Source organism: Mustela nivalis, assembly GCF_964662115.1.
Source record: "Mustela nivalis genome assembly, chromosome: 7".
NCBI classification, from domain to species: domain Eukaryota; kingdom Metazoa; phylum Chordata; class Mammalia; order Carnivora; family Mustelidae; genus Mustela; species Mustela nivalis.
The window spans coordinates 101,250,898-101,267,058 of NC_139026.1; the positions used below are offsets into that span (position 1 = coordinate 101,250,898).

At 50.0% G+C, this 16,161-nt stretch overlaps 1 protein-coding gene and 1 pseudogene across 2 annotated transcripts; one reads left to right on the top strand and one right to left on the bottom strand.

Moving 5' to 3' along the window:
- Nucleotides 1–1,158: 1,158 nt before the first annotated feature.
- On the bottom strand, nt 1,159–15,076 carry LOC309870337 (voltage-dependent L-type calcium channel subunit alpha-1C-like; the record flags this gene model as incomplete). Its single annotated transcript, XM_082742476.1, has 8 exons — nt 1,159–3,197; nt 5,020–5,354; nt 7,853–7,956; nt 8,244–8,350; nt 13,236–13,586; nt 13,677–13,743; nt 14,448–14,469; nt 15,032–15,076. 8 exons carry the CDS (start codon nt 15,074–15,076, stop codon nt 3,191–3,193), a joined length of 1,038 nt encoding a protein of 345 aa, XP_082598602.1. The 3' UTR covers nt 1,159–3,190.
- Nucleotides 9,110–13,128, top strand: LOC309868855 (thymocyte nuclear protein 1 pseudogene; annotated as a pseudogene). Its single transcript has 3 exons — nt 9,110–9,124; nt 10,307–11,079; nt 13,034–13,128. The product of its transcript is annotated as a thymocyte nuclear protein 1 pseudogene (transcript).
- Nucleotides 15,077–16,161: the final 1,085 nt, after the last annotated feature.

Below are 16,161 nucleotides of genomic sequence, written 5' to 3' on the forward strand. Positions count from 1 at the left end.
ACTGAAAAGAAACCAGGAAGGTTTGGATGGGTTGGGCTTGGAGAAACAGGAAGAAACCCTCCTGCTTCTCGATTGTAAGTTAACCTGGGTGTATCTGGCATGTTTCTCCACTTTTTTATGGATCAGTCCTTGAAAGTGAGACTCGACTTCACTGGGGAATAGACTTTCCCCAACTTTAATTCCTAGGTTGCTCACATAAGGAAGGGCTGAGAGCGCACCGGGAATGGAAGACATTCCAGTCTGGTTAAATCCTGGTTAAATCCTGGATGAATGTTTGGGTCTGTTTTCCCCAAATGACTTCCTTTTCAACCATCATTGTTGAATCTATCTGAAGGAAACAGCACTGATAAGCTGATGTTCTAGGCAAATGTAACCAGGTATAAGAGATGCTCCCACAGAGTCTCTAGTTCCACTATCACTGTGATCCTCTAATGGATCCTCCCTGGTCCTGGTCCCCTTCGTGGCTGCCACACACACTAGGATAGATCTGGAGGAAATCCTGCTTCAGAGCCAGGAAAAGAGGAAGTAAGACAGAGCTGACTTTTGGATGGACAAAGGTTTTACCTGGTGGCTGTTCTCTGGCCCCTGCTGTCTGAGCTTGGGAAGAGCACTTGCCAGAGGGAGGATTCCCTGCCCTCCAGGCAGCCCAACTCTAGTTCCATCCTCTCAGTCAGTGTACGCTTTTCTGAGGAAACCACTGAGGAAAGTTTGTGGAAGTGGACAGAAAAGCCAGCCACCTCTCCTGTGGGGGATGTTGATGCTCATGGTGCAGGACTGCCCCTAGACAAAGTCCAAATCAGAGAACTGGAGCAGAGTGGATAGAATGAATACAGGAATAAGACATGTCCTGGTCTCTCAAAGCAAGGCGTAGTATGAATATACTTATCATGTAGTTTTGGAAAAATGGAGGGAAACAGAAGCGAACACAAGATATGCAAAACAGTAATGTCCAAACCTGTTTGTGGATCGCAGAATAATGATTTACACTGGTGATGCTTTTGCTCATTGTACAAGTTAAAAGAATATCCGTTCCCTTTCCCCCAACCACATATAGAAAAGCACTTCAGAGTTCAAGGGTAAAGCTTGTCCAAATACAAAATGATTTACTTACATGCAGCAAAATATACAAGAAGTGAATTCAAAACCAAACTTAATTCAATTCATTATATTTGCTTGGCACAATTGCAATTCAGTTTAAAAAAATATATTTGTAAAATACTGAAACTGACTTGAATTCAAGTATAAAAGTTTCTTCAACAGAAACATTATCAATGCAATAAAACATTGCACAGAATATATCGAAGCAAAACGCCTTCTTGAGTTTTTCCCTTAAATTTCTCTGTGTGTTTTTTTTTAAATACAGTTTTAATGCCAACACAATGCACAATTGTATTTTTAAAATGAATATTATTGCATTGTTTTTGCATATCTTGTGGGACAGAAAATGCAAAGAGTTACTGATTCCCATTTCAGAAGCAGAGACAGTGGTTTGTTTTTGCTTTCAAATGGCCCCAGATTCAGATCTCCCCACAGTTAGACCAGAAAGGGGGAGGTACACACTCATTCACGCATGGGCGTACTGTGTAGGTGTACATACCCACAGATGACAGATGCCCAGACAACCCATCACACACACACAAACACACACACTCAGACTCTCTCATCCAAGCTTCCTCTCTCTGGCACCCGGAAATACACCCCGCATAAAAAAGAACCCAACTCAATCACCCACATGTGCAAGACCATATCAAATGCATTACCTTTAAATTATAAAACCAAACCAAAAAAATTTTTGTTACTACCTACGGAAATTATAACACATTATTGCGCATACACAATGGCTGGTAAAACTTGCCTACAGCGCCTCCACTGAACCTACCAAAGGAAAAGAAAACCACAACCCTTTAAATAATCAGTAAAACCAAACCCGATTTACAGTTGCAAAGGTGAAAACAATAAGGTGGGTGGCTACAAAGCTTTGTAAACACTTCTTCCTCCCCTCCCCCTGGGAAAACAAAATTAAAATGAAACCAAAACAAACAACCCCCCCCCAAAAAACACAAAAACAAAACTGCAACACGCTATCAAGAAAAACGTCAAACCACAAAACGAAAGAGCACTCAACAGAAGCTCAGCACCACCTCCTCTCGTCAAGAGCGGGCTGCTCCTTCCCTGGCAGGCGGTGCCAGCGCCCCCTCGTCCTGAAGTAGGCTTAGCAGCTGGTCTGGAGCTCGGTGGGCCTGTGCAGGTACCGGGATACTGACTCAGACGCGTGGCGGGGGGGGGGGGGGGTGGCGGTGGCCGCGGAGCCTTGGCCTTGAGGCTGCCACCGCTGGTTGCACTCTTCTCCCACTGGGGTTCCTGAACTCCTGCCGCCGCCTCTTGCTTCACTCTTCACTCTCCAGGACGCTGCTGGGTCCTCGCTGAAGTCACACCCTTCTTCCTTCTGCAAATCCACCGGGCCCTGGCTCTATGGAGACAGTGAGGCTCATACAGAATATGTGCAAAATGATTTTTTTTTTTTTTACAAGCAAAGTTGAAAGACACCCGTTTGACATAGGGTCCTTTTGGTGAGGGCTACCGCAGGAAGCTGAGGTTCTCCTTCATGCCCGGAGGGGAGGGCAGGCGTCTCTTCTCTTTCTCTCCCTCCCTGATCCTTCCACTCCTCCTCACCACTCTACCTCTGTGGACACAGCACTAACTGGGGTTGCTGCCTTCTTTCCCCCCGGAAAACACTCTGCACACCACCCAACTCTGTGTCTTGTCCCAACGAAATGAATGAAGACGCTGTTCCGGTTAACTCCAGGTCTCGAGAACAGTGAGGCACTTCTGAAACGAACCCATTAGTAACATTGAAACAAATAAAAAACCCAGCGTCTCCCCAGCCCTAGCAACTACAGGCTGCCGGCGTGGGCTCTGCTGTCCTGGCGCTCCTCCTCGCTCTTCCGACACGCCCGAGCCCCAGTGCAGCTCATGCCCTCTTGGCCCCCCGCTCTGTCCTGCCCTGGGTCCCTGCAGTTAACAAAAGGTAGTAGGGTGCCGTTGGGGCTCTGCTGGGCGCCCCCACTGAGGATGTTGTCAGCGGCGTTCTCCATCTCCTCTATGGTCATGTCACATGCGTCAGCCAGCTGCTGGGTTGTGACCTCGATAAACTTGGGATCTTGAGCAAACTGCCTCAGTCCTTCTGAAATCAAGACCTGAAGTGGGGAGAGGGGGCAATGAAGAAGAACCAAAGAGGAACGTTATTCCTGGAAGTCAACTCTTTCCTTGTGGGCTGGAGCAAGGGGCCTGTGACTGGGAACTTTGGGAAGGGAGTGTGTGCACCCATGCCAGCGCATGTGGGCATGGGAGGGTGGGGAGGGGTGAGTTGGGGAGGGGTGCTCCCAGAAGGGAGGTGACCTGGAACATTGTCCAAGGAATCAGGGGTGTGTTGGCTGGAGGAGAGCTGTTTTGGCTGGGATACTCAAAAACTGTTGTCAAATTCCTGAAAATTTGGCTCAGAGTGGCCAAGGGGCTGCTGCCGAGGCAGAACGCGGCCTGCCCTATATTTTCTCCTCTCTGGCACCCTTAGTGCCCCCATATTATTTTTGCCCAGAAATCTTCACTCTCCTTTGGGGAAACTGTTAACTTGTGCCCCTTGCCCAGTGCTGGCTGACTGCCTTTGTGGAGGTGAGGATCCTGGTGTAGGATGTGTGCAAAACACCATGTCTGCACCTGTCTCTGCTCCAGCTCCAAGGGACCAGCCCAAGGTCCCAGGGCTGCTCCCTCCTTCCTAGTGGCTGCTTTAGTGACTGGCTCTGGGGAAACCAGCTACTGAGCCAAGGGCAGGGGATTAATAATGAAGCCTGGAATGCCTTTCTCCCAGAGCCATTTGTCCTGCTCCCATCACTCTTTATTTCCTGTCCTGCTTAAGTTTTCTTCAGAGATCTCACCCTGTGGGACACACTACATTCATGTTTATTTGTGATCTGTCTCTCCTCATCCTGGCATGGGCTCTTGTGAGCAGAAATTGTTTCTCAGTTGTTTTCCACACCTACAACAGTACCTGTACCTGGTCGGCACTCATTTGGGATTTGTCAACTGAATGGGGATAACCAAGGTGATGGTGGGCTCACTCCTTTATGGGAAAACCCTCCTCATTTTGGGAAAGCTCTGTTGGAAAGGTCTTCCTCATGGAATCTGAAATCTGCCTGGTAGTCAGGTTGATCTGTCGCTCTAATCCTGCACTTGAGATCCCCTGCCCAGGACATGAGGGAACTTACGATAGAGGTCCTCCTAAGCCATCTTCTACTGTGGCCTCCTAAGCCATCTTCACTCCCTGTTTGCTTTCCTGACTCCCTCGACCAGTACTCACATAAGATCACTTCTAGGGACCTTGTCAACCCTTTGCTGTGTCCCTTTGGACTTGTTCTAATTTGTTGAAGTCTGCTAAAATGTGGTGCCAGGAACACATTGGCCAGATGCTCTGGCCAGGGCAGAGGATAGAGAACCTGGAAGCATTCTTGTTCTAGAATAGTGATTCTCAACCCTGGCTGTGCATTAGGATCATTGAAGGGCTTTAAAAAAAATACCCATTTACTGTGTCCTAGGTTTCCAAAGCGTCCCATGTTATTCTAATGCGTCCCAGGCTGGAGCACCACAGATCCTGAATTTTCTCTGTGTGCAACACAGCCCAAGCCCACCCCTGCACCTGGAGCAATCAGAGCTCCCCTCTGGCTGTACCCTGGAGCTGAGGCCAGGGGAACATTTCCTGGCCTGGGCAGGGATATGCTGCTCAGTCCTTTCTCTCTCTGTGCAGGCCCTACCCAAGCAGAAGCCTCTAGCATCTTGTGTGATCACAATTTTCTGCACACCATGCCCTCCGTCCTGGGAGTGAGAGTCTTTCTGGCCAAGAGAGTTGACATGCACTCCACTGGAAAAAGGACCAGAGACTCCCGTCCCAGTTGTTCCTGCGAAGTCCCCCAGGGCTGCCCTGGGCTTTCCCCTCCCCCACCAGCCAGGCGGTCCAGGGTCACTTACCGCTCCCACCAGGCTGCTGGCACTGCCGTAGAACGGCCGGCCCCGGGCCCCAGCCTGGCTGGGCACAGTGAGGGACACCGGCGGGCTCTCCGCAGGGCGCTGCTGCCCCCACCGCAGGGCGCGGGCTCCCCGGACCAGGAGCTGCAGTGGATGGTCGGGAAGCTGCTGTTGAGTTTCTCGCTGGACTCGGCCCCCTCCAGCCGCAGGGTGGGGATGGGCTGCGGGGGCCAGCCTTGACTGCCGGGTGTGGCTGGGGGCGTGGCGCACGGCCTGGGGAACGTGCTCGGGGAATGGCTTCTCTGGAGGAGGGGGCTCAGGCCCGCCACTGCCAATGCCTGTGGACACACAAAGAGCACGAGTTACCGGGAAGGGCGGGCCTCTGCTTTCTGAGCAGCTTCTGCCCACCGCCGCCCCCGCCTCCCCAATCCCCGCGGGTTCCACCCTGCCAGAGCCCGCGCGCATCGCCTTCCTGAGACGCTGCGTTCGCTTCCGCCACCCCAAAATAGATTTTGTGAACGTGCCAGTCTGAAGGGATCGCTTTCTTCTCTAAATTCGGAAAGCTGGGATGCAGTGGAATCAAGAGCGTCCCCTTCTCAGCGCCGGCCCTATCACCGGCAGCTGCCAATCCTCTGGCTTTTAGGTTTCTCATCAGTAGTCTAGAAAGAATGCTGCCCTCGTCGTCTGTGAAACCAGGACACTGATGCTGTCTCCCTGTCTTGTGTGCTTGACATAAGGTCTGTGGACAAGGACACCATGCGCCACAAAGATGTAGACAACCCGTATTTAGTTTTAATTTTTACCATTAATCAGGCCATGAACCATGTCCTGCTGATCTTCAACTCAGCACCTCTCTGAACTGAGCTTTTTTTTTTTTAAATTAAAAAAAATTTTTTTAATTAAAAAAATTTTACTGCTTTTTGAATCTTACACTGTACTGTGATTAAACCATTTATACACTGTGTCCTCAGGCCCCCACTATGCTTGAAAATCCTGAGGCTGGGGCAGGACACAACGACCAGCTCTGAGCTGGTGTCCGCCGGAGGGTGGCACTGGACGGTAGGAGAGTCCAGCTGGTAGGTAGAGGGCCGGAACGCTGCAGCATGGGTTGGTGGGGGCAGTGGAAATGCACGAAGTGGGGGGGGGGGAGTGTAAATAAAGAAGAGGTTCTTGACCGCAGCATGATAAGAACACATGGGTGAAACATTGTTGGTGGGAATGCAAGCTGGTGCAGCCACTCTGGAAAACAGCATGGAGGTTCCTCAGAATGTTGAAAATAGAACTGCCCTATGACCCAGCAATTGCACTATTGGGTATTTACCCTAAAGATACAAACGTAGTGATCCAAAGGGGCACATGCACCCGAATGTTTATAGCAGCAATGTCCACAATAGCCAAACTATGGAAAGAACCTAGATGTCCATCAACAGATGAATGGATCACGAAGATGTGGTATATATACACAATGGAATACTATGCAGCCATCAAAAGAAATGAAATCTTGCCATTTGTGACAACATGGATGGAACTAGAGCGTATCATGCTTAGCGAAATAAGTCAAGCAGAGAAAGACAACTATCATATGATCTCCCTGATATGAGGAAGTGGTGATGCAACATGGAGGCTTAAGTGGGTAGGAGAAGAATAAAAGAAACAAGATGGGATTGGGAGGGAGACAAACCATAAGTGACTCTTAATCTCACAAAACAAACTGAGGGTTGTGGGGGGAGGGGGTTTGGGAGAAGAGGGTGGGATTATGGACATTGGGGAGGGTATGTGCTTTGGTGAGTGCTGTGAAGTGTGTAAACCTGGTGATTCACAGACCTGTACCCCTGGGGATAAAAATATATGTTTATAAAAAATAAAAAATTAAAAAAAAAAAAAGAAAACAACATAAAAAAAAAAAAGAAATCTTTAAAAATAGAAAAGAGCACACCCAGTGTCCCCCCTCCTTCCATCCCAACCAGCCTGTCATCCTCCTCTGCCCTCAGCTCTTGATGGACCCCAACCTGGAGTCCCTCGTTCCCTGGAGATCTGAGGGAAGTATAAGGCTGTGCTCAATATTCCAGAAAGCCCAGTAGGAATCACCTGTATGCTGGCCATGCCACAAAAGCTAAGCAAAACGGTGAATACTTTGAGCTGAAATAATATCAGCTTAGTTGAGCCACACTGGCCATCTTACACCTATTATAATCTTTGATTGGCAGTTGAGTGTCTTTGGGTATTAAAAAAAAATCATCTAATTCATAGGCGTGTGGTGAGGGAGTATACATTTGGAGAGGAAAAAACTTTGGGAAATTTGGACCCTAATTTTCCTAGAGATAAAGGACTGGCCTTTGATTCTTTGGGGCTTCCATTTGTTCTCAGATACTGAGAATATGTTAGATGCAGATGACTTGGATTTCACTGGCTCAGCTGGAGTCGGCCATGCCAAGAGCTATTTCAACTATCAGATTTCTCTGGACTTGTTTTCCTGATCATGTCGCTGGCAGATTCTTTGATCTTTTCTATATCCAGATATCCAGGTAGCTTGCAACTCTAGGTGCTGATGTCTGTGGAGGGAAGGTCTGTGCCATTGTAGGAAGAAAGGTCAGACAGAATCCTGGAGCTGCTGATCCTTCTGTACCATGTGAGGAGCTCCTTCTCACCAATATTTCCTAGGTGTCCCCCCTCCCCAAACGACAGACTTTGTTAAGGTTCTCACGGGCATGGACGAGCCCCCTCTTTGGGGGCTGTTAGGGCCAGGGGCCAGGGGTCTTGGGATTTGCTATAATCATGGGGGGGCTGTGTAGCCTGCCGGGTGCTGCCCAGTGATGCCTCTGAAAGTCTGGGCTACCTGATGATGAACCAGATGCAAGGGCAGGACTGTCTTCTGAGAGATGTCTCCGCCTTGATTCTTCTGTCGCTTCAGACATTCCAGGTGGAAGGAGGCCCTTCGACCTGCAAAGCCAGCCAAAGAACTGTGATCAGTACCAGGAAAGGGGACCTAGGTCTGTGAGGCTCAGACTCTGAGGGGTACAAGGAGCGGTGTGAGTGGCCTGGAGTAACCTCCTCCCTACCATTTGCCTCCCACAGCATGTGGATGCGTCCCATCTCCGCAAGCCCTGCCCTGGGAATCCCATCTCACTGCTCGGGAAATCTTCCCAGCCCCTGCGTGGGGCTGTTGCAGCCAATCACCAGAGTCCCTGGCCTGTCACACCTGGAGAGAGAGAGGTGTGAGTATTTACCTAGTGAGGCAGAGCGGAGGAAACCCCTCTTTGGAGATTGCCGGATGTCTCTCTTGTCCTCCACAGGCGGTGTTAATTGCCGATTTTCATCATCCTGATAGGAGAGCCTGGAACAGAGAACTCTGGGGCTTATTTGTGGGGTCAGGAAGGGCCACCCCATAAGGACAGTGCCACCCCTTAAAGTCAGTTTGCTTTTTTCTTTTCTTTTCCTTTCTTTCTTTCTTTCTTTCTTTCTTTCTTTCTTTCTTTCTTTTTTTTAAAGATTTAATTTATTTATTTGACAGAGGCAGAGAGAGAGAGAGAGACGGAACACAAAAGGGGGTGGGGTGGGGAGAGAAGGAGGCTTCCCGCTGAGCAGGAAGCCCAATATGGGACTCGATCCCATGACCCTGGTATCATGACCTGAGCTGAACGCAGACCCTTAATGACTGAGCCACCCAGGGGCCCCAGTTTGTTTTTTTCCTTAATGAAGGAAACCCCTGCTTTGTGCTTCCATAAAGGTTTGGGAAGTGGGCAGCAGGAACTCACCACCCCAGCTCCCAGCACCCAGGCTCCTCCTGTCACAGAAGTTTCCAACTCCCCATCCACAGCTTCTTGGCTCAGAAGCCTCACATTTCTGATTTACAGCAGTAGAGGCACTCTTGAGTCAAAGTTGGTGAGCAAGTTGGCAAAAAATTTTAGGTCCACAGGAGTCTTTCCAGGAAGAGCCTAGGCTCTGTTTCCATATGTGGATGCTATTTTACCATGACCACTCCCGACTTCAGCCCAAACTTCTCCCCCTGTCCTTAATTTCTCCCTGCCTGCCCACCTTCATCATCAAGACATTTCAGCAGCTATGTACGGACAAACCTCCAGTCAGCCAGTCAATGGAGAGCAGAGCTGTAAGGGGCCTTCGGGAGCATCTGTCTACCCAGTGACTGGATGAGTAGTCATTCTGGATGGGACTCACCGTGAGAAAGAGACCGGACATCATCCCATTTACATACACACCTAATAGAACTCAACTTCATGAACCATACTTAACTTTTTTTGCATGCCTTGTCCTCTGGTGGTTTCTATTCTACTTTAGTCTAGTCTATTTCACTAAATAATGTCAGTTGCAATCTGCTAAATTGCTTTCACAGTCTGCAGGAGGAATAGCCTGCAGGCCAAGAAGACCAAGGCTTTCTAACCCCTTCGTTCTACAGATGAGGCCCCGGACTCTGTCCCTGGTGTGACTCCACATGCTTTGAGGACAGAGAATGTGCAGCCTTCCCTGCTTCGAGCATACTGGCTTCGACCCTTGGTACACATGCAGGAAAATTTCTGACCAGAGAACCTCTAAACCTTTCCTTTCATTTTCAACGTGGTAAGCTTTCCTTATTGCATTTTCTTCTTCTCCAAACTGTACCCACTCTTGAAGACCCAGTTTCTGTTGGATCTTGTGCCAGGAGTCTGTTATGGTCACTCTGACCTCTACCTCCTCTGAAGGTCCGTCCCCTTCATTGCTTGTATCACTCTGTGAGTGAACGTCTCCATGTTTTTTCCCTCATCTGAGACAATTACTGGTTTGTAAAATATCTTTGAGTGCAGAGACTGGTTTAGTCACGATCTAGTAGAGTGCCTGGATGCACAAGAACCAAAATGGATGGAAGCATATGTTTTCCCTGATTTCTAGGGTATGTGGCCATGTAAATATTTGGAGTCTCTAAAAATCAAAACGCTGAGGGGCTGGTCCTTCCTTATTAGAAGGTGCTTTTAGGAAAGCTTCTAAAACAATGCACCTTAAGCTTTTTGAAGAAAGACATTTTATGAGACTGAGTACACACACGCATACACACCCACATACACACCCACATATGTAGACAATTAAACAAATATTTCACTAAATAATACCTCTGTGACATTGGATACACGATTATCTATTGCCTTATTCTAACTTATGCTATTCTGTATTATGCTGTTCTGTCTTTTAAAGCGCTTATCACGGCCTGGCCTTCTGGACCCTGGGCGGGGGGGGGGGGGGGGGGAGGACTCTGGAGGCAGACACAGAGTTGCCTCTCATACGTCTCGGTTAATTCCAGAATCCTCTGCTCTTCAGCCCCTGCAGGGAAACCATGCCTAGACCATGGAAGAGGCTGACTGGGGCTGTCGAGCCTGCTGGGCCGAACAAGAAGGGACTAGTAGGAAGACGTACCAATACTAAGAACCCAGTGGGGGCATCAACTCAGTGGATCACTCCAGCCCTCAGGAGGCTTCAGCCTCTAAAAACGGTGGGAAGAATCTAAACAGTTACTGACTGATGAGGTCAGAGCCAGGGAGCCCACTAGACAAAAGTGTAGAGGTGAAGTTCAGGGCTGGGGATCTTAGAGCCCAGCCTGAGCAGACTCGCAACTCCCAGCCCCAGAACTTCCTGGGACCCTGAAGTGGGAGGAGGAAGGCTTCTACCAGAGCAACTGCGAAGAACCAGGCCTCAAAGGACTTGGGAAGCTTGAGAGGGAGGCTTCCTCAGACCACACACAGTTTGAGAAAAATAATTCCCATTATGATCCCTCCAGCAAAGAAGACAACCCCAAATGGCCCAAGGTCAACGTATGGTTTGTTCAGATGATGAAGTTATTTCATGACCCTGGTGCCTGAGCTCAAAACCCATCCCCAAGCTCACAAAGCCCCGGGAGGTCCCTTAAAAAATAGGCTCTCTCCACTTGCCAGAGGCTCTCCATTCAGCCCCTGACCCGAGAGGAGTTTGATTTTATTTTGAGGCTGCAGGAAAAGGAACCAAGTGAACTGGGACACCGTTGCTGGAATGGGCAAGACAAGACTCCAGAGAAGTCAAGCTTTTGTAAGACAGAAGAAGGTATGAGGAGGCTTGCTTGTTATGTCCACCTGGGGCTGTGTACATGGGTGTTTTTCATGTACCTTTTTCAACAAAACATTAATATAAAAAAAAGTGGTGACCAGAATTAAGTAAATGTCACAGCCTTTGAATGGGTCTCGACTTGCAGTTAAAAAACCCTTCTCTTAAAATTTCCAGCACTGACAAAATCTCAGCCACTGTTTGCCAACAGTGCCCTCTGCTGACTGGCTTTATTATAAGTAGTTTCGCGTGTGTGTGTGTGTGTGTGTGTGTGTGTACTGAGTCTCACTATAAAATATACTTATGACAGTTGGTTTCAGTTAAAAAAAAGTTTATGAGACAATGTTTTGAAGTCTTCCTGAAAGCACCATATCATGAGGAAAGGTCAAACTAATCCAGGGACCATGTGTGTATATGTGTGTATATGTGTGTGTGTACACGTCTGTACGTGTGTGGGTGTGGGTGGGGGCATGCATCCATGTCCCTCATGAGGTGACAGGCGCTTTGCAGGCATTCTTCTTATGTTTGGTCTCCCCTTCTGCAACTTTGCTTGACTTGTTCGTCCTCACCAAGCTGAAGCTTACTGCCTTGAGGGTCACTTTTCCCACTGTGCTGGGAAGGAGGGAGCCAATATTTGGGGAGCATTTGCTATGGGCTAGGCCTTGGGGGAGGCGCACACCACAGTTTAGGGACAGAGATGCCAGTGGGGAGAGGAGGAAAATCCCCTGATGTTTCTCCCTACCTCCACTCTCCCTTCATTTAATACAGAACACGTTTTCAGAGAAAAATATGCTCTGAAGGAGGTATTAGCTCACCCTGAGATGCTAAGGATGGACCCAATGAACCTTCCTAAAGATGAGGTTTGGATAAGGGGAGCAAGGGAGAACGTGACACTAGGACTGAGTACCTAAGAGTTGTAGGAGGTTTTCGGGAAAGGGAGGGGCTGCTGAGACACACATGGGCCAGCCACTTGAACTCTGATACTCCCCTATGCAAAGCTAACCTTTCAGGTCAGCATATAAAATCCAGAGCTGGCATGCTGTACTGTGTATAGAAGGCCTCGGTAGACATCTCTTGAGTAGAAAGACTCACCCGACATTGCTTTTGAGTGGGTTCACCAGCCATTCTTCCATGCAGTGAGGTAGACTGATGGCCAATTGGACTTGGCTGTTATCAGACACTGTTAAAGGCCCAGGCCACACAGGCGTCCACGGGGCCACTTGAAAGTGGGTATTAAGAAGGGAAGTGAAAACTGGGGGGCAGATAGGCAGGCTCCTTAGATGAAAGAAGCTTCAGGACACTTGTCCAGAAAGATGCTCACACATCGTGATTATTTTCTAAGGTCGTGAGCTTGAGAGATTTGCCCAAGAACATGGCATGTGGGTGATCTGCCCGGCCTGCTGTGGTGGGGGTGCTGTCCACTAAGGGTGAGGGGGCACGGTGGCAGGGAGGCAAGTCCTCTCCCACCTGGCTTTGGAAACCCAAAGCTGTTGACAGAAATAGGGATGAGATCCTTTAGGCCCATGCTGTGTTTCCGGAGGCCCAGAGCATGTGGGTGCTTATCACCCTGGTATACCATAACAATGGATCCCAGAGCCCCAAGGAGCAGAAGGTAGGGAGAAAAGCATGCGTCAGGCAGTGGGAGAGCAAACTACCAGGAACGATCCCGCACTGGGGCAGAGTGGGCAAGAGCTATGGTGAAGGGCCTCCCACCACCAAAGTGTTCCTCCCAAGAGGGTGGAGAAGGGTGTGAAGAAGACGTGGTAGCTCCAGTCAAAGGCCAGGCTTGTGCAGATGTGGGAAAGGCTGGGGGAACAGTCTGTTGTGTTGCCAGGATGCTGGGGGTCAGGGGTCTGGGCTCCTCTGCCTGGGTAACAGAAAGAGCACAAGAGGCTCTGTCCAGAGGTGTGGTCAGGACACTAGATAGCCATTGGGGCTGTGCTGCCTTCCCCAGGTGTGGCTGCCACATGTAACCAAGGGCAAGAATGGGCGGCAGCACTGGCCTATCTCTTGATGGGGTCTGGGGCCACAGCCTCCAGCCCTGCTTGAGGGGGTGAGTGGTAGGCCTGTGGGCCAGACTCCACCCCCCATCTACTCAGGGCTGGAGCATGTGGGGCCCCTGTGCACGGGCCCTGGTGCCCCACCCTCCTGCTTACCTCTTGGAGCTGAGCTTCCATGCGGCCTCCTGTACCCGGACGGCAGGAGACAAGGGGGGCCCGTGGCCCTCCACGGTGCTGACTGCGCTGGGGTAGCCAGCGGGGCGGGGGAAGCGGCCCAGGGCAGTGTTGTTGGCATTGTTGATGTTTGCGTTGGAGCCAGTGGATGAGTAGCTGCTGGGAGTGAAAGTGGAGTCCACCAGTTTCTCGTGGGATGGCGATCCGGTGTCGCCTTGGCTGTTAGCTGCCTTGTTGATGTGCAGTGGGCGCTGGGTGGTGAAGGTCTGGGGGAAGGCGCTCCGGCCGTCACTTTGGTAGTAGCTGACGTGGTTTCCGAACAGGCCACCGGCCCTTTGTAGGTGAGACAGGAGGGGTGGATGGAGGAGAAAGCCCTGTCGGCTACCTCTCCTTCTCTAGGCCAAGCCACGGAAGGCTGTCCGCCTTCCAGAGAGTGCAGCCACGCTGGGCAGCGACACGCGGCCCACGGGGAACTCCTCATCCACGTGGCCTGGAAGCCGGAGAGGGAGGGACCTGGACAGTCCCCTCTGACTCTGCTGGGGGACGGGTGAGGGGCAGGACCAGTCAGGCAGGAAGGCTGCTGCCCTGGGACTTTCTAATGAAGCCCCCGAGGACTGGGATCAAATCTCCAGGAGCAGCGCAGGACCGCAATCCTTGGCCGCAGCCTTCGCTCTGCTTGGTAGCTGTGAGGGCTGGGGCAAGGGACCAGGAGATTCTAACGAGAACTTTAAAAAATGGGGGTCCAACTGGCTCACTGAACTAGAAATGACATTGGCCAAAAGGGTTTTAGAAATAAGGAGGAGGCATTGACTCCATTAATTATATTATGGGCTTCTTTCCTCCGGGGCGATTCTTAGAGATTTCAAATCAGGACCCAGTGTTTTTCTCCAACATTGTTTCCTTGTCCTGGAGTGAGTGGGCATGTTGCTGTCTGTAAGTTGGTCTGTGGGGTCTTGCTGGGGCAGTGTTAGCCTGTGCTGTGTCCCTGAGGCCATTCGGTGACAGACATTTCACAGTGATGAGGATGAGGATGGTGATGACAGGGCAGCCACAGGCAGGGCAGGCCGTCCTCCCTCCCGGTGTCTCCAAGCTCAGGACCCCTGTGTGGGGGCTGGCAGGGGCAGCTGAGAGGGCCCCCAGTGTGATACTGCTTGGTGGCTTCTCCCTCACTCTGGAGGGATTTTAGCCAAATACCTTTGGGGATAAGCAGGGACGACTGAAGGGCGAGAGCGGGATACAAGCATTGCACTATTCTGGCAGAGTCAGGTTTGGGGTCCACTGAGAATGGATGCTCAGCCTCCATAGCCAGGAAAGGAGAGGGAAGGAAGGCCGGAGGGGACTTTTGTGTCTGGGAAAACACAGGCTTTCCCTCAAGAAGACAGTTGCCCCTGGGCTCCACTCCCCTGCTGCCATGTGGGAACACAAGCCAGAGCCTCTGATTTTTTAAAGAGAAGTCAAAGGTCTAGGTTTTTAGTTGAATGTGCCATATTTCTGAATAATAGGTTTGCAGGTTAGATGTGGCCAAAAGGGGCCCCATGGCTTTGCAGTTTCTAATGTAGGAGGTTCTCCTAGGGAACATGTCCCGAGAGTCCAAGCTTGAGATAGAGTCAGACTTGGAGAAGGTAGAGGTATGGGAAGTAGCTGAGTTGGAAGAGCTTGGAATCTGCCAGAGAACTCAGGACTTTCTCCCTGGATTCTCTTGGCAGAAAGGCAGCCCACCCTCTTGCCTCCAGCTGGACTTGTAAAGGTAAGAGAGTGCTCCTGCGGCGTCCACCTACCCAGAAGATATCATCTTCAGAGGCAGCAGACACAGCCTCCTTCATGGCCTTGTCCAACTCCTCCTCAGCCATCAGATCTCCAGAAATGGCCCGTCGGATCTCAGGCCCGATGTCATGCAGCGTGCGCAAGCCAGCCTGAAACCCAGAGGGACACCCAGCTGCTTGACCCACAGCCTCTCTGTAGGGCAGGCACGCCTGCCAAGGGCTTATCTGTGCCAGACTGCGAGAATCCATTTCTCCACCCAGGAAGCATAAAGGCCTGTTAGAAGGGGCTGTGAAGCAGGCAGGACTAGGGAAGGCAGAGTGTGTGGGAGGCAGTGTATTGCACCCTCACATACACACACATTTGGAAAGGCCTGGAGCTCTCCAAAAGTTTCCTTCTGGAGGGAACTGGCCTCCAGCCCACTGCTGAGAGACAACCCCAGGCCAGATGTCAGAAGAAGGTGACCAAGCCCTTCCTTATTGTGTGGACCCCCATTCTTGTCCTTTACCTGCAGGGATAGGGCGTTCCTCTGGGAGGGTTTGCCCACCAGGCCCTGCTCTTTGCGCTTCTTGAATTTCCGGAAGTACTCTTGGATCAGGAAAGTAGCATAAAACTTGCCAACTGTGACCTCGTCATCTGAGACAGGAGAAGAGAAGACAGAAGGGAGGTAAAGGGGAGAATTCAGCTTTTTATCCCCCCAGCATCCAAGTTTCCTGAAGTTTTTTAAACTTTTTTTAAAGTTTTTTTTTTTAAGCCATTCACATGGTTCAGAAAGGCAAAAATATATTACAAGGTGTATAGTGAAAAGTCTCTCTCTCACCCCTCCTCCATCTGCCAAGTTACTACCTTTTAATAGATAACCTTTCTAAAATTAGCTTCTGGAATATTTTTCCAGAGAGTCTTTCTGCAAGTGCTTTCTGCAAAGAAGCAAAAATATTTTTAGCTCCTCTTTTTTTTTTAACAGTAGAAGCAGCCTATTATCAAAATTATTTCCCACCTTGCTTTAAAAAAAAAGCTTTACAAAGTTAAAAAAAAAACCTGACATTGTTAACTAATTTATATTTGATTCCAAAACTTGAGGTGCCCATCATAAATTGATCAGTCCCCTAAGTGCAAACAGTTCTGGTTTAAGATGGAGTTTGGTGGA